A 27779-nucleotide genomic window follows, 5' to 3' on the forward strand; every position below is an offset into this window, starting at 1 on the left:
TACATCTTCCTGCCGGCCACTCACCGGCCTGTGTGCTCACAGCTCCCCACAGTTCCCAGGGGGACCCCTAGTGTGCCAGCCCTTCTTGAGGTCACCACCTCTCTGCCAGGGTCGAGCTTGCAGACTCCTCCGCCCCTGGGACCACTCGCTGCGATCCCCCCGGGGGACCCTGTTACTGCAAAAGTCCTTCTCGCTGGTCACACACTCCCAGGGGTAATAACCGTCTCTCTCTCACTCTTCAGCACGCCTGGTCCCCGTCAATCCCCCTTCGTTTTACTGCTCCCCAGTCACTTACTGCAGGAAGCGCCGTCCACGGGGTGCAGTAGATCCCACCGCTGCCACCAGTTGTTGCGGAGTGTGGGGGAGTTAGGGCCCTGCACCCCTCTTCCCGAGATTCACTGCGACTCTCAACCAGCCAGTAAAGCAGAAGGTTTATTTAAGGACAGGAACACAGTCTCAAGCAGAGCGTGTAGGTACAACCAGACCCCCTCAATTAGGTCCCTCTGGGAGGTTCAGGGAGCTTAGACCCCAGCTTGGGGTTCCCTGCGTTGCACCACCCAGCCCCCACCGAAACTAAACTCCCAACTCCTCCTGCTGCTCCTCTCGTTTGTTCAGTCTCCCGGGCAGAAGGTGTTAATTCTCCCCACCCCCGTTCCTGGCTCAGGTTACAGCTCAGGTAGCTTCCTTCAAGGGAAGTCCCCCCTCCTCACTGCAATCCCCCTGCAACATTCCCAGGTCAAATCTGCCCCGCTCCCTGCTCCGTCACAGCAGCACACAGGGAAACTGAGGCACGGCCTGTATTAGTACGGGACAGTAAGACTCACATGCAATATAACAAGATGAAGAAACCCCCGCTTGGCCTCAGAGCCCTGCCTCACTAGGACCCCGGAGACCCGTAGCCCCAGGCCTGGAGCTCTGGGTCTGGGCAGAAAACACCCCCCCCCACACCTAGTAACCAGGCACCACATCGGGAAACCGAGGCACACACAGTAGTCATCCAAAATATAAAAGATTCCCACTTTGTCACCCCCACCCCGCTGAGCCCCATGGGCCCCCAGCTCCGCAGTCAGCCCATGGCCCCTTCCTGCTCCCGCCCAGCCTGTGCCTGTCCGCAGATCGGCGTGTGGCACTCGAACAGGACGCTGGCCATGAACATCACCACGCTGGCCATGGACGTCTCCGAGAGCCTGGCGAACAAGACCCTCATTGTCACCACCATCCTGGTGAGCCCGGCACAGGGGGTGGGGTCTGCGGGAAGCCCAAGGGTGGGGCGGGGGCTGCCTCCGGACTATCTGGGGAACCTCACAGCGCCGCAGGGCTCCGCTGGGGAAGCTCGCAGGGCACTGTGCGGGGAAGCTCACAGCGCCGCAGGGCACCGCTGGGGAAGCTCGCAGGGCACTGTACGGGGAAGCTCACAGCGCCGCAGGGCACCGCTGGGGAAGCTCGCAGGGCACTGTACGGGGAAGCTCACAGCGCCGCAGGGCACCGCTGGGGAAGCTCGCAGGGCACTGTGCGGGGAAGCTCACAGAGCCGCAGGGCACCGCTGGGGAAGCTCGCAGGGCACTGTGCGGGGAAGCTCACAGCGCCGCAGGGCACGGCTGGGGAAGCTCGCAACCGGCACTGACCCCCTGCCCCCGCAGGAGAACCCCTACGTGATGCGCAGGGCCGGGGCACAGGCCCCGGGGGGTGCCGGGGAGCAGTACGAGGGATTCTGCGTCGACATGCTCCACGAACTCGCCGGGATCCTCAAGTTCCGCTTCCAGCTGCGGCTGGTGGAGGACGGGCTGTACGGGGCACCCGAGGCCAACGGCTCCTGGACCGGCATGGTGGGCGAGCTCGTCAACCGGGTACGGCCCCGGGGCGCGGGGGGGTGGTGGTTCTCGCTGCACGAAGCCGACCTGGCGATGGGAGGGGGCAGTGGGGTGTCAGGTGGGCAGTGTGGGGGGAGGGGGAGCAGTGGGAGGTCAGAGGCAGCAGAGGGCTCAGGGGCAGTGGGGGGTCACAGGGGGCAGCGGAGGGGTCGGAAGGGCAGTCAGGGGACAGTGGGGGGTTGGGGGCAGCGGGGGGGTCACAGGGGGCAGCGGGGGGGTCGGAAGGGCAGTCAGGGGGCAGTGGGGGGTCAGAGGCAGCGGGGGGGTCACAGGGGGCAGCAGAGGGGTCGAAAGGGCAGTCAGGGGACAGTGGGGGGTTGGGGGCAGCGGGGGGGGTCACAGGGGGCAGCAGAGGGGTCGGAAGGGCAGTCAGGGGACAGTGGGGGGTTGGGGGCAGCGGGGGGTCACAGGGGGCAGCGGGGGGGTCGGAAGGGCAGTCAGGGGGCAGCGGGGGGTCACAGGGGGCAGCAGAGGGGTCAGAAGGGCAGTCAGGGGGCAGTGGGGGGTTGGGGGCAGCGGGGGGGGTCACAGGGGGCAGCAGAGGGGTCGGAAGGGCAGTCAGGGGGCAGCAGGGGGTCAGAGGCAGAGGGGGGGTCACAGGAGGCAGCAGAGGGGTCGGAGGGGCAGTGGGGGGTCGGGGGGAAGCAGGGGGTTGGGGGCAGCGGGGGGGCCACAGGGGGCAGCAGAGGGGTCGGAAGGGCAGTCAGGGGGCAGCAGGGGGTCAGAGGCAGAGGGGGGGTCACGGGGCAGCAGAGGGGTCGGAAGGGCAGTCAGGGGGCAGTGGGGGGTCGGGGGGAAGCAGGGGGTTGGGGGCAGCGGGGGGGGTCACAGGGGGCAGCGGGGGGGTCGGAAGGGCAGTCAGGGGGCAGCAGGGGGTCAGAGGCAGAGGGGGGGTCACAGGGGGCAGCGGGGGGGTCGGAAGGGCAGTCAGGGGGCAGTGGGGGGTTGGGGGCAGCGGGGGGGGGGTCCCAGGGGGCAGCAGAGGGGTCGGAAGGGCAGTCAGGGGGCAGCAGGGGGTCAGAGGCAGAGGGGGGGTCACAGGAGGCAGCAGAGGGGTCGGAAGGGCAGTCAGGGGGCAGTGGGGGGTCGGGGGGAAGCAGGGGGTCGGGGGCAGCGGGGGGGTCACAGGAGGCAGCAGAGGGGTCGGAAGGGCAGTCAGGGGGCAGTGGGGGGTCGGGGGGAAGCAGGGGGTCGGGGGCAGCGGGGGGGTCACAGGGGGCAGCAGAGGGGTCGGAAGGGCAGTCAGGGGGCAGCAGGGGGTCAGAGGCAGAGGGGGGGTCACAGGGGGCAGCAGAGGGGTCGGAAGGGCAGTCAGGGGGCAGTGGGGGGTCGGGGGGAAGCAGGGGGTCGGGGGCAGCGGGGGGGTCACAGGGGGCAGCAGAGGGGTCGGAAGGGCAGTCAGGGGGCAGTGGGGGGTTGGGGGCAGCGGGGGGGGTCACAGGGGGCAGCGGGGGGGTCGGAAGGGCAGTCAGGGGGCAGTGGGGGGTTGGGGGCAGTGGGGGGGGGTCACAGGGGGCAGCGGGGGGTCAGAGGCAGCGGGGGGGTCACAGGGGGCAGCAGAGGGGTCAGAAGGGCAGTCAGGGGGCAGTGGGGGGTCGGGGGGAAGCAGGGGGTCGGGGGCAGCGGGGGGGTCACAGGGGGCAGCAGAGGGGTCGGAAGGGCAGTCAGGGGGCAGTGGGGGGTTGGGGGCAGCGGGGGGGGTCACAGGGGGCAGCGGGGGGGTCGGAAGGGCAGTCAGGGGGCAGTGGGGGGTCGGGGGGAAGCAGGGGGTTGGGGGCAGCGGGGGGGGTCACAGGGGGCAGCGGGGGGTCCGAGGCAGCGGGGGGGTCACAGGGGGCAGCAGAGGGGTCGGAAGGGCAGTCAGGGGGCAGTGGGGGGTCGGGGGGAAGCAGGGGGTTGGGGGCAGCGGGGGGGGTCACAGGGGGCAGCGGGGGGGTCGGAAGGGCAGTCAGGGGGCAGTGGGGGGTCGGGGGGAAGCAGGGGGTCGGGGGCAGCGGGGGGGGTCACAGGGGGCAGCGGGGGGGTCGGAAGGGCAGTCAGGGGGCAGTGGGGGGTCGGGGGGAAGCAGGGGGTCGGGGGCAGCGGGGGGGTCACAGGGGGCAGCAGAGGGGTCGGAAGGGCAGTCAGGGGGCAGTGGGGGGTTGGGGGCAGCGGGGGGGGTCACAGGGGGCAGCGGGGGGTCAGAGGCAGCGGGGGGGTCACAGGGGGCAGCGGGGGGGTCGGAAGGGCAGTCAGGGGGCAGTGGGGGGTCGGGGGGAAGCAGGGGGTCGGGGGCAGCGGGGGGGTCACAGGGGGCAGCAGAGGGGTCGGAAGGGCAGTCAGGGGGAAGCAGGGGGTCGGGGGCAGCGGGGGGGGTCACAGGGGGCAGCGGGGGGGTCGGAAGGGCAGTCAGGGGGCAGTGGGGGGTTGGGGGCAGTGGGGGGGGGTCACAGGGGGCAGCGGGGGGTCAGAGGCAGCGGGGGGGTCACAGGGGGCAGCAGAGGGGTCAGAAGGGCAGTCAGGGGGCAGTGGGGGGTTGGGGGCAGCGGGGGGGGTCACAGGGGGCAGCGGGGGGGTCGGAAGGGCAGTCAGGGGGCAGTGGGGGGTCGGGGGGAAGCAGGGGGTCGGGGGCAGCGGGGGGGGTCACAGGGGGCAGCAGAGGGGTCGGAAGGGCAGTCAGGGGGCAGTGGGGGGTTGGGGGCAGCGGGGGGGGTCACAGGGGGCAGCGGGGGGTCAGAGGCAGCGGGGGGGTCACAGGGGGCAGCAGAGGGGTCGGAAGGGCAGTCAGGGGGCAGCGGGGGGTCAGAGGCAGCGGGGGAGTCACAGGGGGCAGCAGAGGGGTCGGAAGGGCAGTCAGGGGGCAGTGGGGGGTTGGGGGCAGCGGGGGGGGTCCCAGGGGGCAGCAGAGGGGTCGGAAGGGCAATCAGGGGGCAGTGGGGGGTCGGGGGGAAGCAGGGGGTCGGGGGCAGCGGGGGGGGTCACAGGGGGCAGCGGGGGGGTCGGAAGGGCAGTCAGGGGGCAGTGGGGGGTCGGGGGGAAGCAGGGGGTCGGGGGCAGCGGGGGGGTCACAGGGGGCAGCAGAGGGGTCGGAAGGGCAATCAGGGGGCAGTGGGGGGTCGGGGGGAAGCAGGGGGTCGGGGGCAGCGGGGGGGGTCACAGGGGGCAGCGGGGGGGTCGGAAGGGCAGTCAGGGGGCAGTGGGGGGTCGGGGGGAAGCAGGGGGTTGGGGGCAGCGGGGGGGTCACAGGGGGCAGCGGGGGGGTCGGAAGGGCAGTCAGGGGGCAGTGGGGGGTCGGGGGGAAGCAGGGGGTTGGGGGCAGCGGGGGGGTCACAGGGGGCAGCGGGGGGGTCGGAAGGGCAGTCAGGGGGCAGTGGGGGGTCGGGGGGAAGCAGGGGGTCGGGGGCAGCGGGGGGGTCACAGGGGGCAGCAGAGGGGTCGGAAGGGCAGTCAGGGGGCAGTGGGGGGTCGGGGGGAAGCAGGGGGTTGGGGGCAGCGGGGGGGGTCACAGGGGGCAGCGGGGGGGTCGGAAGGGCAGTCAGGGGGCAGTGGGGGGTCGGGGGGAAGCAGGGGGTCGGGGGCAGCGGGGGGGGTCACAGGGGGCAGCGGGGGGGTCGGAAGGGCAGTCAGGGGGCAGTGGGGGGTCGGGGGGAAGCAGGGGGTTGGGGGCAGCGGGGGGGGTCACAGGGGGCAGCGGGGGGGTCGGAAGGGCAGTCAGGGGGCAGTGGGGGGTCGGGGGGAAGCAGGGGGTCGGGGGCAGCGGGGGGGGTCACAGGGGGCAGCAGAGGGGTCGGAAGGGCAGTCAGGGGGCAGTGGGGGGTTGGGGGCAGCGGGGGGGGTCACAGGGGGCAGCGGGGGGTCAGAGGCAGCGGGGGGGTCCCAGGGGGCAGCAGAGGGGTCGGAAGGGCAGTCAGGGGGCAGCAGGGGGTCAGAGGCAGAGGGGGGGTCACAGGGGGCAGCGGGGGGGTCGGAAGGGCAGTCAGGGGGCAGTGGGGGGTCGGGGGGAAGCAGGGGGTTGGGGGCAGCGGGGGGGTCACAGGGGGCAGCAGAGGGGTCGGAAGGGCAGTCAGGGGGCAGTGGGGGGTCGGGGGGAAGCAGGGGGTTGGGGGCAGCGGGGGGGTCACAGGGGGCAGCAGAGGGGTCGGAAGGGCAGTCAGGGGGCAGTGGGGGGTCGGGGGGAAGCAGGGGGTTGGGGGCAGCGGGGGGGTCACAGGGGGCAGCAGAGGGGTCGGAAGGGCAGTCAGGGGGCAGTGGGGGGTCGGGGGGAAGCAGGGGGTCGGGGGCAGCGGGAGGATCAGAAGCAGTGGGGAGTTGGGGGGCCCCTCTCACCCCCGGTTCTCTCTGCAGAAGGCCGACCTGGCCGTAGCCGCCTTCACCATCACGGCGGAGCGGGAGAAAGTGATCGACTTCTCCAAACCCTTCATGACGCTGGGGATCAGCATCCTCTACCGGGTGCACATGGTACGGGGGTCTGGGGGGGGTCCGGGGGGACCCGGGGGGGGTCTGGGAGGACCCGGAGGCCACGGGGGGGGGGTCCTGGGGGGCTTCAGAGCAAGGGGGACACTCAGATGAGGGGAGCTCCCAGAGGGAGGGGGGTCTTGGGAGGTCTGGGGGGGTTCAGTCCCAGGGGGACGCTCAGCCCCTCCCGTCTCCCCCCTCTAGGGCCGCAAGCCCGGCTACTTCTCCTTCCTGGATCCCTTCTCGCCGGCCGTCTGGCTGTTCATGCTCCTGGCCTACCTGGCCGTCAGCTGCGTCCTCTTCCTGGCTGCCCGGTAACGGGACGAGTGGGGGGCTGGGTGGGGGGTGGGGGGGTGTAGGGGGGCCGGCAGGGACATGGGGGACAGGGACGGGGGGGACGGGGATGTGGGGAACAGGGGGACAGTGATGGGGGGATGGGACGGGGGGACGGGGAGATGGCGGCAGGGATGGAGGTGGTGGGGATGGGGACAGCGGCAGGGGGACAGGGACATGGTGGCAGGGACAGGGGGCAGTGGGGACGGGGATGGGGGGTCAGGGGTGGGGGAACGGGGACATGGCAGCAGGGAGGGGGGCAGGGACGGAGGGCAGCGGGGACAGGAGGCAGGGACGGGGGGGCAGCGGGGACGGGGCGGCAGGGACGGAGGGCAGCGGGGACAGGGGGCAGGGACGGGGGGACGGGGACGGGGCGGCAGGGACGGGGGAGGGGTATGTGGGGAACAGGGATGTGGGGGGCAGCGGGGACAGGAGGCAGGGACGGGAGGGCAGCGGGACAGGGGGCAGGGACGGGGGAGGGGTATGTGGGGAACAGGGATGTGGGGGGACGGGGACGTGGCGGCAGGGACGGAGGGCAGCGGGACAGGGGGCAGGGACGGGGGGCAGCGGGGACGGGGGGCAGGGACGGAGGGCAGCGGGGACAGGAGGCAGGGACGGAGGGCAGCGGGGACGGGGGGCAGCGGGGACAGGAGGCAGGGACGGAGGGCAGCGGGGACGGGGCGGCAGGGATGGGGGGCAGCGGGGACAGGAGGCAGGGACGGAGGGCAGCGGGACAGGGGGCAGGGACGGGGGGCAGCGGGACAGGGGGCAGGGACGGAGGGCAGCGGGGACGGGGCGGCAGAGACGGAGGGCAGTGGGACAGGGGGCAGGGACGGGGGGCAGCGGGACAGGGGGCAGGGACGGAGGGCAGCGGGGACGGGGCGGCAGGGATGGGGGGCAGCGGTGACAGGAGGCAGGGACGGGGGAGGGGTATGTGGGGAACAGGGATGTGGGGGGACGGGGACGTGGCGGCAGGGACGGAGGGCAGCGGGACAGGGGGCAGGGACGGAGGGCAGCGGGGACGGGGGGCAGGGACGGGGGGCAGCGGGGTCAGGAGGCAGGGACGGGGGGCAGCGGGGACAGGGGGCAGGGACGGGGGCAGCGGGACAGGGGGCAGGGACGGGGGGCAGCGGGGACAGGAGGCAGGGACGGGGGGCAGCGGGACAGGGGGCAGGGACGGGGGGCAGCGGGGACGGGGGGCAGGGTGCCCAGTGCCCCCCCACTCACTGCCCCTGTCCCCCAGGCTGAGCCCGTACGAGTGGTACAACCCCCACCCCTGCCTGCGGGGGCGCCCCCACGTCCTGGAGAACCAGTACAGCCTTGGCAACAGCCTCTGGTTCCCCATCGGCGGCTTCATGCAGCAGGGGTCCGAGGTGCTGCCCCGGGCCCTGTCCACGCGCTGCGTCAGCGGGGTCTGGTGAGTGCCGGGGGCCGGAGGGGGGGCCTGGAGCCCCGTGCTTTGGGGGTGGCAGCGAGGGTTTTGGGGGGCAGCGGGGAGTCTTGGGGGGCTGGAGCCCTGCGCTCTGGGGGTCTCGGGGGCTGGTCCCTGACCCCGCGGGCTCTCCGCCAGGTGGGCCTTCACGCTGATCATCATCTCGTCCTACACGGCCAACCTGGCGGCCTTCCTGACGGTGCAGCGCATGGAGGTGCCGGTCGAGTCCGCCGACGACCTGGCCGACCAGACCAACATCGAGTACGGCACCATCCACGCCGGCTCCACCATGACCTTCTTCCAGGTGAGCCCTGGAGCCCGCTGGGCCCCTCACTGCCGACCCCCGGGCCCCCCGGCGCCCCTCACTGCCGACCCCCAGCTGTCTCCCCCCCCCGACGCCCCTCACTGCCAACCCCCAGCCCCCGGTACCCCAGCACCCCTCACTGCCGACCCCCAGCCCCCGGGCCCCCCGGCGCCTCTCACTGCCGACCCCCAGCTCCCGGGCCCCCCGGCGCCCCTCACTGCCGACCCCCAGCTCCCGGGACCCCCGGCACCCCTCACTGCCGACCCCTAGCCCCCGGCGCCCCTCACTGCCGACCCCCAGCCCCCGGGCCCCCCGGCGCCCCTCACTGCCGACCCCCAGCTGTCTCTCCCCCCCCCGACGCCCCTCACTGCTGACCCCCAGCCCCCGGGCCCCCCGACGCCCCTCACTGCCGACCCCCAGCCCCCGGGCCCCCCAGCACCCCTCACTGCTGACCCCCAGCCCCCTGCCCCCCCCGGCGCCCCTCACTGCCGACCCGCAGCCCCTGCCCCCCCCCCCAGCTCTGCCGGTGCCCCTCACTCCCGACCCGCAGCCCCTGCTGGCCCCGCCCTGGGCTTCCGCAGCTGTGCCAGGCCCGGCTCTCCCCTCCCGCAGAACTCGCGGTACCAGACCTACCAGCGGATGTGGAATTACATGCACTCCAAGCAGCCCAGCGTCTTCGTGAAGAGCACGGAGGAGGGAATCGCCCGGGTGCTGAATTCCAGATACGCCTTCCTGCTGGAGTCCACCATGAACGAGTACCACCGGCGCCGCAACTGCAACCTCACCCAGATCGGGGGGCTGCTGGACACCAAAGGCTACGGCATCGGCCTGCCCCTGGGTAGGGCGGGGGCTGGGGGGCTCCATCCCCGGGCGGGGGGGGGGGGGTCTGCATCAGCGACTCCTGGGGGCTGGTGGGGGGCTCGCGGGGAGGGGTCTCTTCTAGGGGTGTCTCGGGGGGAGGGACAGGTCAGGGCTGTGTGCGGGGATGTATGGGGGGCCGAGGGTGTTCCCCCAAATGGGGCTGGGACGGGGGGTTGTTGGGGTCAGGCTGGTCTCTCCGGAGGACGGAGGTGGGGGGCAGAGGCTGGTCTCCGAGCTGGGAGCTCATGTCCCTTCCCAGGCGGGTCTGTGGGCGCTGGCGCTGGGCGTCGTCCCCAGCGGTATCCAACGGGTCGGCTCTGGTGCCCCCCGGAGCGGCACCTTCCTGGCGCGGTCAAAGGGCCCTGCTGCCCCTCGGTCCCTTCTTGCGACGCAAGCGACCCCCCTCGGCGGTTCCAGCGCAGTCTGGGCTGGAACACGGAGCTGGATCGCGCCCGGGGCTGCGGGATTTCCGGCAGCGCAGACCAGGGTCCCACACGCCTGGGACAGGGCCATGGTCCGGCGCCGGCTCTGTAAGAACTTTAAACCCAGAACCTAGGAGAGGGACAGACTCAAATTCCCCCTCGTGGGAGCGGCAGCCCGAGCCGGTCCGAGCCCCCGCCCGGTCCCGACGCCAAAAAGCCAAGCCAGGCTGCTCCCAAAGGGGCATTGACTGGTTGGCCCCGGGAAGGTGCCCACAGATGCCCCACCTAGGGCGAGCCATGGAGGGGAGCCTGCCCTGGCCGTGCCTCCTGCCCTCCCAGCACCATCTGCCCCAAATTGTGACCCACAAGGGCCAGCTCCGGGGGACAGGTCCCGGTCCTGGGCAAGCCAGCAATGGGGGTGCAGCACCCCCTGCCTCCTCACGGGGCCCGACCCCACAGCGTCGCTCGCTGCCCGGGCACCGCAGGGAGGCTGGCCTGGGAGGGGCACGCGGGTCTACCCAGCCCTGGCATACGGGGGAGGCGCCTGTGGGTCTCGCCGGCTCGGGACGGATTGTAGGGGTGGTTCCCAGCTGGATCCAGGAGAACCGCTTCAGGGCTTCGCAGCACCCAGGCTCTGGGACGCCCCATCAGCATAGCCAGGGGCTGCTGGACGCTCCGGGGGAATGTGGGACTTGTGTGGCTCAGACGCGGCCCCTCATGTCGCAGCTGCGTCAGGACGTGTCCCAGGCTGGCGCTCACACTGCCCCTGCGGTGGCGCTGCTCACCGACGGGACGGGACTGTCCCGGAGTCCCCGGGCGATGCTCTGGGACTGCTCCCCACAAAGCCAGGCAGGACTTTGGGGAGCCTCCTCTCCCTCGGAGCAGACTGTCTTCAGGGCAAGGAGCTCACACGGCTTCACCTCCTGGGTCTCTCCTGGGAGCATTCAGCATCTGCCCCTCCGTGCGCTTCCCACAGCGAGTTCATCCCGGCGGGGTCCTGGGGAAGCCAGAGGGTCCTGCACCCCCACTTCGCAGTCAGACGTGACTCTCAGCCAGCCAGTAACACAGAGGTTTATTAGATGACAAGAACACGGTCTAAAACAGAGCTCGTAGGTACGGCAGTGAACGGGACCCCTCGGCCGGGTCCATTATGGGGTTCAGAGAGCCAGACACCCCCGTCTGCCCTCACTCCTAGTCCCCAGGTAGCTCCAACTCTGAAACCCCTCCAGCCCCTCCTCCTCTGGGCTTTGTCTCTTTCCTGGGCCAGGTGGTCACCTGATCCCTTTGTTCACCTTTAGCTATTTCCTTGCAGGGGGGAAGGGCCCTGGCCATTTGTTGCCAGGGAGACAGAGTGTCAGTGATTTATGCGCACTGGCCTTTCCCCACCACCTAGAGACTTAAGAACTGCATAGGGGAAACTGAGGCACCCACACAGTATTCAGAGGAAACATTAAGAACAGTCCCACTTCGTCACATCTCTTCCCCCCTTCAAGACTGAACTGAGCAGGGTCACTTCAGCCAGTGACCTGGGGAAGTTCGAACCCACCAACGTTCCCATGGATGCCCCCGCATCCCTCCCATTCCTTGGTGGGAGTTACACCAGGCCCTTCCAGTTTCACATCCTCCTGTGGGTCTGTTGTGCTTGATGGCGCTTGCAGGCTGCATGTGGGAAGGTTTATGCGGCCTGTGCCCTTTTGCCACCCCAATGCCCCTGGGGTCTAAACTGGGATTGGGTCTTTTCCCAGCGCTCCAGTTTGGAGGGCTGCAATTCGGGCTCCCTTGGTTAAGAGCCCCCATCTTGACCTTGGCCCCCCTCTGAACAGGTATCTCTGTTCCCAGCAGCTCGGCCTCAGCCCCTTGAATGTGATGCCGCCGAAAACAATACGGCTGCAGCTTTCTAAGGGCCTGCACCATGGTCAGGCATTTCTTCTCCGAGGCCGCATAGTTCTGCTCCCGGGGCAGCAGTTTCTTGCTCAGGTACCCGGTGGGGTGTCTCCCACCCTCAGCATCGACTTGCATCAGCACCGTGCCCAGCCCTGCGTCTGAGGCGTCGGTGAACACTGCAAAAGGCTTGTCAAAGTCTGGGTTTATCAGATCTACCGGGCCCTGGATTAGAGCCTCCTTCAGTGCACAGAGAGCCCTCTGGCCCTGCTCGGTCCAGACCCCCTCGTCTGGCTTACCTCTCTCACCTAGCTCAGGGATGGGGGCAGCTAGGGGGCTAATGTGAAGTACAAACCTCCGGTAGCACCCCGCCATCCTGATAAAGGCCTGGACTTGTTTCTTGGGCTGGGGAATGGGCCAATCTCTGATCATCTCCACCTTGCACTTTTCAGCTTTTACCGTCAGTCCTGCCTCTTGGAGGCAGCCCAGCCCCCTCGTCACCTGGGACACCTGTTCCTCCCAGGTCTGGCTACAGACACACACGTCATCGACATACGCCAGGGCCACGTTCTCCATCCCCCTCAGCTTGTCTAGAATCTCCCCAGGCCTAGGCCTGGGGTGGGCATCGCACACGGTGATGGCTTTAAGCTTCCGATAGTCCCCACAAAACCAGATCATCCCGTCTCCCTTGGGGACCAGCCCCACGGGTGAGGCCCATGGGCTGTTGAACGGCTGGATCACATCTAAAGCCAGCATGTCCTTGACCTCTCTCTCCAGGTTCTGGGCTGCTTTCCCAGTGACTCTGAATGGGGAACACCTGATGGGGAGATTGGCTCCCACCTCAGGGAAGAGATCCACCAGGGGGTCTTCCCCCTTCTCCTCCCAATCTTCCCTTTCCAGGTCCAGGGGTCCCCTCACTCTCCTCCCATACAGCAGCTCAAACGGGAAGAAGCCCATGGATTCCTGGGGCACCACCAGCTGCCTCCCGATTCCCCCCAGTTCTACTTCCCCTTGGGGAGCCCATTCCCGGTACAGGAATCCCTTCTCCCACAGGACTCTGTCCCTGCAGCCTTCCCCAAGGGGGTTTGCAACGCTGTGGCCAGCAAGTTCCCTCAGCTTCTCCAAGGAGGGATCCCTCTGCAGCTCGGTCTGGAATTCAGCCGCTGGGGAAGGGAGTGGGACCTGCTCCCTCTCGCTGGCTGGGCCTGGGGTCACAGCCCCTCTGAGCCCTGTCCCTGGTCGCTCCCTCCCTGCTGTGTAATCACTTCCCAGCAGCACGTCTGGACCAGGCAAACCTGGGTGGCAGCCGACCTGCCCTGCCTGGGTGTCCCCCCACTCAGCTGGGGTCTCAGCTCCCACCGTGCCCAGCACTGTCCCTGTTGTCCCAGTGGGGGCAGGCAGCAAGCTCTCTGCTCTGGTCACAGCATCAGAGCCAGCGTGAGCCCCCTCTCCAGTGTGCAGGGGGGCGGGGAGCATCTCTCCCCCCACTCAGCCCCAGGGGTCTGGTCACAGGCAGGCAGGTATCCTGAGCCCAGCAGCCCCTCCCTCCTGCCAGCCAGGTCATTTGCATTTTCAATGACCATTTCCATCTTATCCAATTGGTTCCCTGGATTTAAATTCAAATCCTCCGCCGTTACAGGAGCGGGGCCTGGATCCTGTCCCAAAGAGACACAGTCACCCCCCAACAGGACCTCACAGCCGAGATCCTGGAGAACCCCAATGACCAGCCAGCCCGACCCCTCCTGGGTCTGCACAGGGATCTGGGCCATAGGCAGGGCGAGGGCCTTCATCCCGGGGACCTTCACCCAGGTCACAGCCCCTCAGCATCTGCGGCTGCACCACCCGAGGCCTGACAACAGTTCTCTGTGTCCCAGGGTCTCGCCACCCCAGGCATGTCCCCCATTGACCCCCACCTTCCACTCCCACTGGGGGTCCGAGGAGCCTGAGCCCAGGAGGCTCCACACAGAGATATAGGCCGGGGCCAGGAGTGGGAGCCTGTTCACCTCCCCACACATCTGGCTGACAGCATCTATGGCCTTGGGACCCAGCAAGGGAGCTAGATACCGGGGCTTCTCCGCAGGGTCCCCCTGGTTCAAACCACCCGCCGGTGTGGTGGGCGTCCACATCCCCCCCCTCCTTAACCAGGGGCAGCAATTTAGTGTCGAGTTTCCCTGTGGAACTGGCAGCCCAGGGTCTATCCCCACTCACCCCTGGGGAGCCCCCTATGCCTCTCCGCTCCACCATCGCCAATCCATGCTGCCGCTGCTTCTCCTGCAGCTTTTCCTCGGGCTCTCTCTCTCTCTCACGGTCCTCTCGCTCTCTCGGACTCAGCTCCAGTCCCATCCGTCTCCGATCCCCTGATGGGGAACCCGAGCGTGAAGACCCCCGTCCGGTTGGGGACCAGACTCTCGGGGATGCCTGGCTACTGCTCCAGCTGCTCCCAGATCCTCTTGTAGCCCCGTCTGGGTCAGGAATCTGCTCCTTAGAGCGGTCCTCGTCCTCCAGCTGCACGATTAACTGGGCCTTGGTGAACTTCCCAATGCGTCACCCTCTCTTTGCACAGGATCACAATGTCCTTCTTGAGGAGATGGTGATGGGCCATCACTCCGCTGATCCCAAGTTGCTTTGGACTCACAGGCCCGTGTGCTGTCAGCTCCCCCACGGTTTCCAGGAAGAACCCCTAGTGTGCCAGCCCTTCTCGTGGTCACCACCTCTTTGCCAGGGTCGAGCTTCAGACTCCTCCGCCCTGGGACCGCTTGCTGCTATCCCCAGGGGAACCCTGTTACCGCAAACGCCCTTCTCTCTCCCAGGGTCGAGCGGCAAGCTCCTTCGCCCCTGGGACCGCTCGCTGCAGTCCTCAGGGGGACCCCGTTACTCCAACAGTCCTTCTCGCTGGTCACACACTCCTAGGGGTTAATTGCCCCCTGAAACCGTCCCTCTCTGAGCTTCAGCATGCCTGGTCCTCATTATCCCCCCTTTGTTTTACTGCTCCCCAGTCACTTACTGCAAGAAGCGCCATTCACGGGGTGCAGTACATCCCACCGCTGCCACCAGTTGTCACGGAGTCCCCGGGCGATGCTCTGGAACTGCTCCCCACAAAGCCAGTCAGGACTTTGGGGAGCCTCCCCTCCCTCGGAGCAGACCGTCTTCAGGGCAAGAAGCTCACACGGCTTCACCTCCTGGGTCTGACCTCGGAGCATTCAGCATATGCCCTCTGTGCGCTTCCCACAGCGAGTCCACCCAGGCGGGGTCCTGGGGAAGCCAGAGGGTCCTGCACCCCAACTTCGCAGTCAGACGTGACTCTCAGCCAGCCAGTAACACAGAGGTTTATTAGATGACAAGAACATGGTCTAAAACAGAGCTTGTAGGTACAGCAGCGAATGGGACCCCTCGGCTGGGTACATTCTGGGGTTCAGAGAGCCAGACACCCCCGTCTGCCCTCACTCCTAGTCCCCAGGTAGCTCCAACTCCCAAACTCCCTCAGCCCCTCCTTCTCCCGGCTTTGTCTCTTTCCTGGGCCAGGTGGTCACCTGATCCCTTTGTTCACCTTTAGCTATTTCCTTGCAGGGGGGGAAGGGGCCCTGGCCATTTGTTGCCAGGGAGACAGAGTATCAGTGATTTATGCACACTGGCCTTTCCCCACCACCTAGAGACTTAAGAAATGCATAGGGGAAACTGAGGCACCCACACAGTATTCAGAGGAAACATTAAGAACAGTCCCACTTCGTCACAGGGACGCCCCCAGACCCAGGAGAAATTAGCATCACCGAGCTCAGAGCAGCACGTCGGTCCGTACAGACAATCTGATCACGACGTGGCGGGGCCAGGATTGGGGTTCACCCGAGGCCCTTTCCCGGCCGGGCTCACAGATCCCCAATGCTCACGCCTGGCCCGTTCGCCCGGACACCTGGAGACCCGGCTTCTCCCCCCCGTGGACCCAGCTGCGGCCAGGCAGGAAATGCCCCCAGGTTTGCTCGTATCTGGGACACAGGCCCGGCTCTCTCTCGGACGCCGTCCGTGTGCCACGGGGAGGGAGACTGCGCGAGGCCTTTCCCCCCATGCCCCTTCTCCCACGACTCTGCTCCGGGCCAGGGCAGCCCCTGCTAGACCTGTCGATAGATGCGCCCGTCAGCAACCAGCCCCAAGGCCGCGGGCTCGGCCCGGACCGCGGGACCCGTCACTGGGCGGCGAGGTGGCTCCGTGGCTGGGCGCGGCTCCGAGCGCCTGTGACGGAGCAGGGAGCGGGGCAGATTTGACCTGGGAATGTTGCAGGGGGGTTGCAGTGGGGATGTGGGACTTCCCTTGAAGGAAGCTACCTGAGCTGTAACCTGAGCCAGGAACGGGGGTGGGGAGAATTAACACCTTCTGCCCGGGAGACTGAACAAAGGAGAGGAGCAGCGGGAGGAGTTTGGAGTTTAGTTTGCGGTGGGGGCTGGGTGGTGCAACGCAGGGAACCCCAAGCTGGGGTCTAAGCTCCCTGAACCTCCCAGAGGGACCTAATTGAGGGGGTCTGGTCGTACCTACACGCTCTGCTTGAGACTGTGTTCCTGTCCTTAAATAAACCTTCTGCTTTACTGGCTGGCTGAGAGTCGCAGTGAATCTCGGGAAGAGGGGTGCAGGGCCCTGACTCCCCCACACTCCGCGACAGCGCCGTCCTGGGGAGCAGGAACCCGCCAGTCAGAGCGGCACGTCTGGCCAAGACGACGAGGGTTCCTGGTGGCCGCTCCCTCGGCCAGGGAGTCTCGGATCCGGGTCCCTTGCTGTTCGTCAGGCCAAGGTGTGACTCTGCCTACACCCCTACAGCGGGCGCAGGACCCGGGCTCTGTCCGAAGCCGGAAGAACAGAGACTACGGATGTCAGCATTCTACAGTGAAAGTGCTCAAGTCTCCGTCGCTGCCACGGACAGGCTGGAAGGGAACCGAGTCAGCCCAGAGAATCTCCTCTTGGATCACGCCCTGCATCCACGTGGGCTGTCACAGACTCCCAGGTCGGGCCCGCTCCTGGCCCCGTGCGGCCCGTGGGGGGTGCCCCTTTCAGTGCAGCCCTTCGCGGGGGTCCACTCTCTCTCGGGGTCAGGCCCCTCCACCTCCTGGAGCCGCACCTCTCTGAGCCTGAGCACGTCTGTCTCTGCCGTGGGCCCCCTCAGGGAGTCCCCTCGCTCTGGACCCCCGGGGCCTCCACCCCCGAAGGGGTTGATGCCCCCCACCCGCCCTGTTCTCTAGTCCAGAGCGACTCTCAGCCAGCATAAAACAGGAGGATTTATTGAGAGTTGAACACAGCACAGGAAACTCTCAGGGCCTCAGCCCTGGCCTCCCTCAGCCCAGCACATCCCAGTCTCCCTGCATCCAGGTGGGCTCTGCCTGCTCCCCCTCTCCAGCCCAGAGCCCCCCTGCTCCCCAGCTTGATGCCGAAAGGCAGGACCAGGAACTCGAAGAGCCCTATTGGGGTGCTGAAGGCGGACTTCGCCCTGGCCTCCGGGTCCAGAGGCACCTGCCAGTAGCCTTTAGTAAGATCCATGGTAGTAAGGTACCAGGCACCCCCCAACTTGTCTAGGATCTCATCGGTCCTAGGCATGGGGTAGGCATCGGACACGGTAAAGGCATTGAGCTTCCGATAGTCCACACAGAACCGGATCAACCCGTCCTTCTTGGGGACCAGCCCCACGGGTGAGGCCCAGGGGCTGGCGGACGGCTGGATCACCCCTAAAGCCAGCATGTCCCCGACCTCTCTCTCCAGGGCCTGGGCTGTTTTCCCAGTGACCCTGAATGGGACCACCTGATGGGAGGGTTGGTTCCCGTCTCCACCCGATGGACAGCCAGGTCAGTGAGCCCAGGCCGGCTGGAGAACAGCTGCCGGTATGAATGCAGCACGGCTCTGATCTCTGCCTGCTGGGCAGGGGTTAGCTGGTCTGAGAGGGGGATCGATTCCAGTGAGGGGTTAGCCCCAGCCTCAGGGAGGAGTCCCACCAGGGGTCCTCTCCGTTCTCCTCCCACTGCCCACACACAGCCAGCACCAACTTCTCCCTGTCCCAGTACGGCTTCATCCTGTTGACGTGATACACCCGGTGGCTGTGAGCCTGGTTGGACAGTTCCACCACATAGTTCACCTCGTTTACCTGTCTGCAGACCGTGAAGGGGCCGTCCCAGCCGCTTGTCCTTCCTCACGGGGATGAGGAGCATCACCTGATCCCCGGTAGCATATGAGCGGGCATGTGCTGAGCGGTCGTACCAGACCTTCTGCTTCCTCTGGGCCCTGGCTAGGTTCCCCCTAGCCCAGCCCATGAGCTCCACGAGCTTTTCCTGGAAAGTCAGTACATACTCTATTACTGATTCCCCATCGGGAGAGGCCTTTCCCTCCCACTCGGCCCTCATCAAGTCCAGGGGACCCCTCACCCTCCTTCCGTACAGCAACTCGAACGGGGAGAACCCTGTGGATTCCTGGGGCACTTCCCTGTATGCGAACAGCAGGTGGGGTAAATACTTGTCCCAGTCCTGCGGGTGCTGGTCCATGAAGGTTTTCAGCATCCTCTTTAGGGTCCCATTGAACCTCTCCACCAGCCCGTTGGACTGAGGGTGGTAGGCTGAGGCCCAGGTGTGTCGGACCCCACACTTCTCCCACAAGCACTGGAGCAGGGTCGACATGAAGTTAGACCCCTGGTCTGTAAAGACCTCCTTGGGGAACCCCACTCTGCTGAAGATGGTCAGCAGCGCGTCTGCCACGGTGTCTGCCTCGATAGAGGACAAGGCCACCCCCTCGGGGTAGCGCATAGCAAAATCTACCACCACCAGGATGTATTTCTGCCCTGACCGGGTCACCCGGCTGAGGGGCCCCACTCTGTCCACGGCCCCCTTCTGGAAAGGCTCCTCTAGGATAGGCAAAGGTCTCAGCGGGGCTTTACACTTATCCTGGGCCGTCCCCACCCTCTGGCAGGGGTCACAGGTCCTGCAATACTGTCGGACCGCGTCAAAGACCCCGGGCCAGTAAAAGTTCTGCAGCAGCCTCTGCCTGGTGCGCCGGATGCCCCGAAAGGGGGATATCGTGGGCCAAGAACAACAGTTTGTGGCGGTACCTCTGGGGAACCACCAGCTGCCTCCCGACTTTCCAAGATTCAGTTTGCCCTGAACCAGTCCATTCCCGGTACAGGACTCCCCTCTCCCACAGGAATCGCTCCCGGCAGTCCTCCCCCTGGGATCCTGCACTGTCATGGCCAGCCAGGGCCCTCAGTTTCTCCAGCGAGGGATCCACCTGCAGCTCCGTTTGGAATTCAGCTGCTGGGTTTGAGGCTACAGCCCTGGCTGGTGGCGCCTCAGTTTCCCCACCCTGGGACGGGGGCTCCGGCCCAGGCCTGTCGAGCCCTACCCTGGGCGCTTCAGTCCCCCCCCCGCGGGAGGTCCCGCGTCCCTCGCTGGCTCTGGCTCCGGGTAAGGACCACGACGCTATGAGTATCCTCCGGCCAGTTCTCCAAGTCATTCCCCATTAGCACCTCGGTAGGCAGGTGGTCGTGCACCCCAACCTCTTTGGGTCCCTCCTTACCCCCCATTTCAGGTGTATCCTCGCTACAGGCACCTTGACGGGGGGCCCAAACACTCCCCTCAGGGTCAGGTAGGCATTGGGCACCAGCTGGTCTGGGTCCACCACCTCGGACCGCGCCAGTGTCACCTCTGCACCCGTGTCCCAGAACCCCTGGACACGTCTCCCCCCCACCTCAATGGGGATGATGTGGTGATTGTTCCCCGGGGCCTGTCCCACGCTCACCCGGCGGATTGGGTACGGGTGCTCTGGACCTGGGGCCTCACCTTCCCCTGATGGCCTGGCCTGGTGGTCCCCTTCCCTGGCACAGCCCTCTCGACTGCGGCCCCCTGGACCAGCTGTCCCGGAGTCCCCGGGTGATGCTCTGGAACTTCTCCCCACAAAGCCAGGCAGGACTCTGGGGAGCCTCCTCTCCCTCGGAGCAGACCGTCTTCAGGGCAAGGAACTCACACGGCTTCACCTCCTGGGTCTCTCCTGGGAGCATTCAGCATCTGCCCCTCCGTGCGCTTCCCACAGCGAGTCCGCCCCGGCGGGGTCCTGGGGAAGCCAGAGGGTCCTGCACCCCCACTTCACAGTCAGACGTGACTCTCAGCCAGCCAGTAAATCAGAGGTTTATTAGACGACAGGAACACGATCTAAAACAGAGCTTCGTCACACCGACAGTGCCCCCTCTCGGTGGGCTTCCACCCAGTTGACATCCCGCGGGTTCTGCTTGGCCGTCATTTCCTTCATCTTCAGGCACTGGGCCACCTTGTGCCCCTTTTGGCCACAGTAATTACATTTCAGGTCCCTCAAGTCCCACCTTGGAGAGGTCTCTGGGTGACTCCCCTTCTGAGTCCCTGATGTGGGTCTCCCCACTGCCCCGATCTACTGTCCGCAAACTCATCTGCCAGCTCCCCTGCACGGCGCTTATCTTTGGGCTTCTGGTCCACTAGCCACATCGTATGGTCCGGAGGGCAGATGTCATACAGCTGCTCCAACCCCACCAGGTGATACACGTCCTCTGCGGTAGTGGCCCCTGCGCCCTTCCCCCACTTGCGGAGATATTCCCCCAGCAAGTTGGTGACCTCCTTGTAAGTGACACCTGAGGCCTTGCGCACACCCCGGAATCGTTTCCTGTACGCCTCGGGGGTCCGTTCAAACTTCAGCAGCAAAGCCTGTTTGAACAGGTCGTAGTCCCCCGTCTCAACACCATCCATTTGGCTGAACGCTTGTATGGCTTTGGGACCCAGCCTGGGGTCAGACAGCGAAGCCTGTCTGCGGGGTCAATCTGGTTCAGTTCACAAGCCTTCTCAAAGGCTGTGAGAGGCATCAATATCCCCCACTCCCTGAACTGGGGCAGCAGTTTGGTGTCTAGATTCCCCACACCACTGGCGTCTCGGGGCCCTTCCCCACTTACCCCGCGGCAGGCCCTCTTGGCCCGTCTCTCCTCCAACTCCAACTCATGCTTCCGCTGTTCTACACGGTCCGCTCGTTCTCGTTCTCTGTCCACCAGCCTCCGATCCTCTAGCTCCAGCTCCTTCGCTTCCAGCTGCAGCTCCAGTCTCCGCAGCTCCTCTGGGGAGGAACCGGACTGGGGTCTCCCTGTACTAACTGGGGAGTCAGGTCTGACCCACTCCCGGTCACTACACAGACTGCCCCCGCAGCTACTCCCCGGCTCTCCGGGCACCCTGGGAGCCCCCCTGGGGTCTGGAGCCTGCACCTCAGACGGGTCATTCTCTACCAGCTGAGCAATCAGCCACTCCTTAGTGACCCTCCCCACGCTCAGCCCCCTCCCCCTGCAGAGACGGGCCAGGTCGCTCTGACGGAGCTGGTTCTAGGCCATGTCCAGGCTGGTTCCGTTCAATACCCTCGTTCTATCGCTGGCAGCCACTCACTGCCAAGCGCCTGCGCCCGCAGCCAACATCTACAGGGTGCATCCACGAAACATCCCACTGCTGACACCACATTGTCACGGACTCACAGATCATGCCCACTCTTGGCCCCGTGTGGTCCGTGGGGGGTGCCCCTTTTAGTGAGACAGCCCTTCTCGGGGGTCCACTCTCTCTCGGGGTCAGGCCCCTCCACCTCCTGGATCCGCACCTCTCGGAGCCTTAGCACGTCTGTCTCTGCCGTGGGCCCACTCAGGGAGTCTGTCACGGAGTATTGGGGGACTCAGGGCCCTGCACCCCCGGCTTCCTGCGATTCACCATGACTCTCAGCCAGCCAGTAAAGCAGAAGGTTTATTTGGATGACAGGAATACAGTCCAAGACAGGTCTTGCAGGCACAGACAACAGGGACCCCCTCAGTTAGGTCCATCTTGGGGTCCCCGGGCATCCCAGCCCAGCCCCCCTTGGGAGGTCAGAGCCATCTCTGCCCCCCAGCCCTCTCTCCCTGCCTGCTTCCAGCACTCTCCTTTTGCGACCCCTCCCACAGCCTTTGTTCAGTTTCCCGGGCTAAGGAGTCGCCTCCCCTTCAACCCCTTCCTGGGTTCTCATGTTACACACTCAGGTATGCGCCCTCGGGCAGATCCCATCCTGCAATGCAGACTATCCCAGCACACTCCCCTGTCAGCATTCACAGACCACAGTGAGAACAGGCCCAGTTCGTCACAGAGTCCCCTCGCTCCGGACCCCCGGGGCCTCCACCCCCGAAGGGGTTGATGCAACCCTGTTCTCTAGCCCGGAGTGACTCTCAGCCAGCATGAAACAGGAGGGTTTATTGAGAGTTGAACACAGCACAGGAAATTCTCAGGGCCTCAGGCCTGGCCTCCCTCAGCCCAGCACATCCCAGTCTCTCTGCATCCAGGGGGGCTCTGCCTGGTCCCCCTCTCCAGCCCAGAGCCCCCCCTGCTCCCAGCTGGGCATCTGATACCCCAGGCCCCGCCTCTGTCCATTGTCTTCTCTCCAGGTAAACAGGGTCGTAAACCGGGGCCTCCTCTCCTTGCTTCTCCCTCTGGCTGGAACCGGCTGGTTAGGTCACTGGGTCCTCACTCTGCAGCCCATTGTCCTCCCACTGGCCAGAACCGGCTGCGTCTCCTCAGCTGGGCCTCCGGGTCGCCAGGTCACCGGTCGCTGGGGTATCCATCCTCCCGGCCATCGGCTGGGTCCCCACGTCCTCTCTCCGGTCCTCTGCAAAACACACACCCTCTCCCCTCACCTCGTTAAACCAGTAACACCCAGGGAAACTGAGTCCCCCCCCCTGCATGCAACCCACTGGAAAAACCTAGAACTGCCCACTTGTCCCAGGCTGCGACCTGGCGAAGGTCTCGCCCCCGCTCTCGACGGCGCACGCCAGGATTGCCAGGGCTTGGCAGCCTGGTCCCGGCTGGACATGGGCCGGGCATCACCTGGTCGTCCATGCAGACCCGGGGGCTGAGCCCGCCGCAGAGCTGCCACACGAGGGCCGGGGGGTCACCTCGCGGGGAGGGAGACGTGCGGCACTTGCAGGAGCACAGTCGTTCCTGACCTTCCCGCTCGTGTCTGTTCCACATCCCGCCCCCGGCGGAGCTGCTGGCGAGAAGGGGCCGAGGGGGCAGTGGGGGCCCTTTTACCATGCCAGGGAGGTGCCGACCTGCCCGATACCGCTGGGGGGACTCCCGGTGCCCGCGGCCCGCACAGACCCACCTGGGAAGGGACACGACCACACAGCTTGGAGACCAACCGTGGGTCAGTGACCCGCTGCTGCCTTGGGGGCTCCCAGGGTGCAGGGGGTGGGGGGCAGTGGCTTGCAGGGGGGCAGAGTGGGCCATGTGGGTAGCAGAGGCTGTTCTCTTGGGAGGTTCTGGGGGGCAGGGCGGGCCGAGGCTGTTCTCTTGGGGGGTCCTGGGGGGCGGAAAGGCCGATGGGGGGCTGGGGGCAGCCCCCCGTGACCGCAGTGTCCTGACCCCCCGTTCCCCAGGCTCCCCGTTCCGGGACGAGATCACGCTGGCCATTCTACAGCTGCAGGAGAACAACCGGCTCGAGATCCTGAAGCGCAAGTGGTGGGAAGGGGGCAAGTGCCCCAAGGAGCAGGATCATCGGGCCAAAGGTGAGGGGGCCGGGGGGGCGCTGCAGGCCCAGCTGGGCGGGGCCAGCAGTGTGTGTGGGGGTGCAGCCGGCCCCCCCCCTGACCCCGTCTCTCCCCCCAGGCCTGGGCATGGAGAACATCGGCGGCATTTTTGTGGTTCTCATCTGCGGACTCGTCGTTGCCGTCTTTGTGGCCGTCATGGAATTCGTCTGGGCCACGCGCCGCTCGGCGGAGACCGAGGAGGTGGGGAGCGCTGGGGCTCCGGGACAGGGAGGGAACCCAGGTGTCTGGTGCTGGAATGGGGGGGGGGGGGGACTAAAGAACCCAGGTGTCTGGCGCTGGGAGGGGTGGCGAGGAAGGTACCCAGGCGTCCAGCACCAGGAGGGGTGGCGAGGAAGGAACCCAGGCGTCCGGCACCAGGGGGTGGCGAGGAAGGAACCCAGGCGTCTGGCACCAGGGGATGGTGAGGAAGGTACCCAGGCGTCCAGCACCAGGAGGGGTGGCAAGGAAGGAACCCAGGTGTCCGGCACCGGGAGGGGTGGCGAGGAAGGAACCCAGGCGTCCGGGACCCTGACCCCTGCTCTCCCCCCCAGCTCTCGGTGTGCCAGGAGATGCTGCGGGAGCTGCGCCAGGCCGTGTCGTGCCGGAAGCCCACGCGGTCTCGGCGGCGCCGGCGGCCCCCAGCCCGGGCGGGCCTGGCCCTGCGCGCCGTGCGCGAGATGCGGTTCAGCAACGGGAAGTTGTACGCGGCGCCCCTGGCGGCCGAACCCGCCCCCCAGCGCCTCCTGGAGGAGCCCGCCCGGCCCTGCACCCACATCCGCATCTGTCACGAGTGCCGGCGCATCCAGACTCTGCGGGGGGGGCCCTCCACCCCCCGCCGGCCCCCGCCCCCTGAGGAGGGCACCCCACGCCGGGGGGGGCCCCGGGACCTGACTGAGCAGGAATGACCCCCCCGCGGCCTTCGCCCCTTAGACATGTACGCTGTGCGTATGCCAGGACTCCGGGGCCGGGACCCTGGGGCATCGTCCCCACCGGCGGCAGCACCCGGGGTCGGGGGGCAGAGCCCTCAGGGCCAGCTGAGATTGACCCCCCCCTTGTGCCTCCAGCCCCTACAACCGCGCAGCCCCCCGCGCCCCCACCTGCCCGGAACCGGGGAGGCGCCGGGGCTGGGGTCAGGTGCTTTTGGAAACGTGCCAGCGACGGACCAGGACAGACCCCCCCCCACGAAAGAGGGGGGCAGAGCCAGGGCTGCGGGATCCCGGGGGGGCAGGAACTCAGGGTGTCCCAGCCGCCGAGCCGAGGGGAACCGGCCCCTGGACCCGTGTGGGGGGAGCCGCCCACAGCCCGGCCGGAGCAGCAAGCGGGACGGCTGCAGGGGGGGGGGGTCTGGGCCCCCCGGCTCCGTTTGTTTTCCTTTTGTTTCCGTCTTTTTGTTCTTTTTGGAGAAATTTCTATAGAACCAAAACAGGAGAATCCGAGCAAGGCCGAGGGAATAAAACCGACCGGAGACTTTTACCAGCAATGCCAGATGCTTTGTTAGCCGGTGCCCCACACTCCCGACCCGCATCCCCCCGCTGTGCCAGCGCCCCTCACTCCCGACCCACAGCCCCCCGCTGTGCCGGTGCCCCTCACTCCCGACCCACAGCCCCCCGCTGTGCCGGCGCCCCTCACTCCCGACCCGCAGCCTCCGGCTTGCCGGTGCCCCTCACTCCTGACCCGCAGCCCCCCGCTGTGCCGGCGCCCCTCGCTCCCGACCCACAGCCCCCAGCTCGCCGGCGCCCCTCACTCCCGACCCGCAGCCTCCAGCTCGCCGGCGCCCCTCACTCCCGACCCGCAGCCCCCCGCCGTGCCGGCGCCCCTCACTCCCGACCCGCAGCCCCCCGCTGTGCCGGCGCCCCTCACTCCCGACCCGCAGCCCCCCGCCGTGCCGGCGCCCCTCACTCCCGACCCGCAGCCCCCAGCTCGCCGGCGCCCCTCACTCCCGACCCGCAGCCCCCCGCTGTGCCGGCGCCCCTCGCTCCCGACCCGCAGCCCCGCGCCGTGCCGGCGCCCCTCACTCCCGACCCGCAGCCCCCAGCTCGCCGGCGCCCCTCACTCCCGACCCGCAGCCCCGCGCCGTGCCGGCGCCCCTCACTCCCGACCCGCAGCCCCCAGCTCGCCGGCGCCCCTCACTCCCGACCCGCAGCCCCCCGCTGTGCCGGCGCCCCTCACTCCCGACCCCAAGGGGCCGAGCTCAGGGCGCATCAAGCCCCCCCAGTGTGGCTGCAGGGGGGCGGGTCCCGGGCTGAGTTTGCCGGTCTCAGCACCTGCCCCGGGGGCACATGGCCCGATGGGGCTTTTAACGCCCCAGTTCACAGGGAAGGGGAAGGAACGAGGCGTCCGGGGCACCTCAGAGACGGACAGTGACTGGCTACAGCCCACTTCATGGGATGCCTGGACTGGCCCATCGGGGGGGGGGGGGGCTCCAGCCACAGCGCATGGAAGGGGGGACTTGTCCTACCCCCGCGAGAGGCCAGGTGACGTGGTAACCAAGGGAGCCCAGTGCAGAGAGTCTGACAAGGGGCGTGAGACTGTTTACATGGGGAGATGGAGTCCATGTGTGCGATGGCTCAGTACCGCCTCTATGCAAAGTAGCCCGGGCAATGGCATGAAATGACGCCCGTGGGCCAACCCAAAACGCGGGGGGGGGGGGATGAGACCTGGGACCGGATTGACCCAACTGTGGGGGGATTGAAAGGTGAGAGGACCGACCCATCTGAGGGGGGACGGGGGGAGATGATGACCGGACCGACCCATCTGAGGTGGGGACGGGGGGGAGATGTGGACCGGACCGACCCACCTGAGGGGGGGACGGGGGATCAGATGTGGGACGGGACCGACCCAACTGACGGGGGGACGGTGGGACCGGACCGACCCATCTGAGCACGGGGGGAGGGGTTGAACCTCCCGGGCACAGAGGTCCCAAACCGGAAGCTGCGATGCTCCATCATGGCCACCAGGTGGCGCCCGACTCCCACCAGCTCAGCCCCCCCCCCCCCCCCCCCGCCCCGCGAGGCACCACCTCGCCCTGCCTCAGCCTCCAGCTTCCCCCAGAAGAGCCGATAGCACCTGCCCCCCCCCCACTGAGCCGGGGGGGGCTGGGTTGCAGGGGCTGCGGGTCGGGAGTGAGGGGCACCGGCAGAGCTGGGGGGGGCAGGGCTGGGCTGGCGGGGGCTGCGGGTCGGGAGTGAGGGGCACCGGCAGAGCTGGGGGGGGCAGGGCTGGGCTGGCAGGGGCTGCGGGTCGGGAGTGAGGGGCACCGGCAGAGCTGGGGGGGGCAGGGCTGGGCTGGCAGGGGGCTGCGGGTCGGGAGTGAGGGGCACCGGCAGAGCTGTGGAGGGAGGAGCCCAGGGCTGGGCTGGCAGGGGCTGCGGGTCGGGAGTGAGGGGCACCGGCAGAGCTGCAGGGGCAGGGCTGGGGGGGAAGGGGCTGCGGGTCGGGAGTGAGGGGCACCGGCAGAGCTGGGGAGGCAGGGCTGGGCTGGCAGGGGCTGTGGGTCGGGAGTGAGGGGCACCGGCAGAGCTGGGGGGGGCAGGGCTGGGCTGGCAGGGGCTGCGGGTCGGGAGTGAGGGGCACCAGCAGAGCTGTGGGGGGACAGGGCTGGGCTAGCAGGGGGCTGCGGGTCGGGAGTGAGGGGCACCGGCAGAGCTGTGGGGGGACACGGCTGGGCTAGCAGGGGGCTGTGGGTCGGGAGTGAGGGGCACCGGCAGAGCTGGGGGGGGCTGGGCTGGGCTGGCAGGGGCTGCGGGTCGGGAGTGAGGGGCACCGGCAGAGCTGTGGGGGGACAGGGCTGGGCTGGCAGGGGCTGCGGGTCGGGAGTGAGGGGCACCGGCAGAGCTGGGGGGGCAGGGCTGGGCTGGCAGGGGCTGTGGGTCGGGAGTGAGGGGCACCGGCAGAGCTGGGGGGGGCAGGGCTGGGTTGCAGGGGCTGTGGGTCGGGAGTGAGGGGCACCGGCAGAGCTGGCGGGGGCAGGGCTGGGCTAGCAGGGGCTGCGGGTCGGGAGTGAGGGGCACCGGCAGAGCTGGGGGGGCTGGGCTGGGCTGGCAGGGGCTGTGGGTCGGGAGTGAGGGGCACCGGCAGAGCTGGGGGGGGCAGGGCTGGGCTGGCGGGGGCTGCGGGTCGGGAGTGAGGGGCACCGGCAGAGCTGGGGGGGGCAGGGCTGGGTTGCAGGGGCTGTGGGTCGGGAGTGAGGGGCACCGGCAGAGCTGGCGGGGGCAGGGCTGGGCTAGCAGGGGCTGCGGGTCGGGAGTGAGGGGCACCGGCAGAGCTGGCGGGGGCAGGGCTCGGCTGGCAGGGGGCTGCGGGTCGGGAGTGAGGGGCACCGGCAGAGCTGTGGAGGGAGGAGCCCAGGGCTGGGCTGGCAGGGGCTGCGGGTCGGGAGTGAGGGGCACCGGCAGAGCTGGGGGGGCAGGGCTGGGGGGGAAGGGGCTGCGGGTCGGGAGTGAGGGGCACCGGCAGGGCTGGGGGGGGGCAGCGCTGGGCTGGCAGGGGGCTGCGGGTCGGGAGTGAGGGGCACCGGCAGGGCTGGGGGGGGGCAGGGCTGGGCTAGCAGGGGGCTGTGGGTCGGGAGTGAGGGGCACCGGCAGAGCTGGGGAGGCAGGGCTGGGCTGGCAGGGGCTGTGGGTCGGGAGTGAGGGGCACCGGCAGAGCTGGGGGGGGCAGGGCTGGGCTGGCAGGGGCTGCG

General features: G+C 68.0%; 1 protein-coding gene across 1 annotated transcript; it reads left to right on the plus strand.

The window, feature by feature from the left end:
* Positions 1 to 1046: 1046 nt before the first annotated feature.
* On the plus strand, positions 1047 to 24571 carry LOC128827402 (glutamate receptor ionotropic, kainate 5-like). The gene is made up of 10 exons (XM_054011248.1): positions 1047 to 1223; positions 1641 to 1847; positions 6195 to 6308; positions 6510 to 6619; positions 7882 to 8055; positions 8209 to 8374; positions 8987 to 9212; positions 22949 to 23077; positions 23178 to 23299; positions 23650 to 24571. The coding sequence occupies exons 1-10, from the start codon at positions 1047 to 1049 to the stop codon at positions 24001 to 24003; spliced, it is 1779 nt and encodes a 592-aa protein (XP_053867223.1). The 3' UTR covers positions 24004 to 24571.
* Positions 24572 to 27779: the final 3208 nt, after the last annotated feature.

This window comes from Malaclemys terrapin, chromosome 21 (genome assembly GCF_027887155.1).
Source record: "Malaclemys terrapin pileata isolate rMalTer1 chromosome 21, rMalTer1.hap1, whole genome shotgun sequence".
In the NCBI taxonomy this organism is placed as follows: Eukaryota; Metazoa; Chordata; order Testudines; family Emydidae; genus Malaclemys; species Malaclemys terrapin.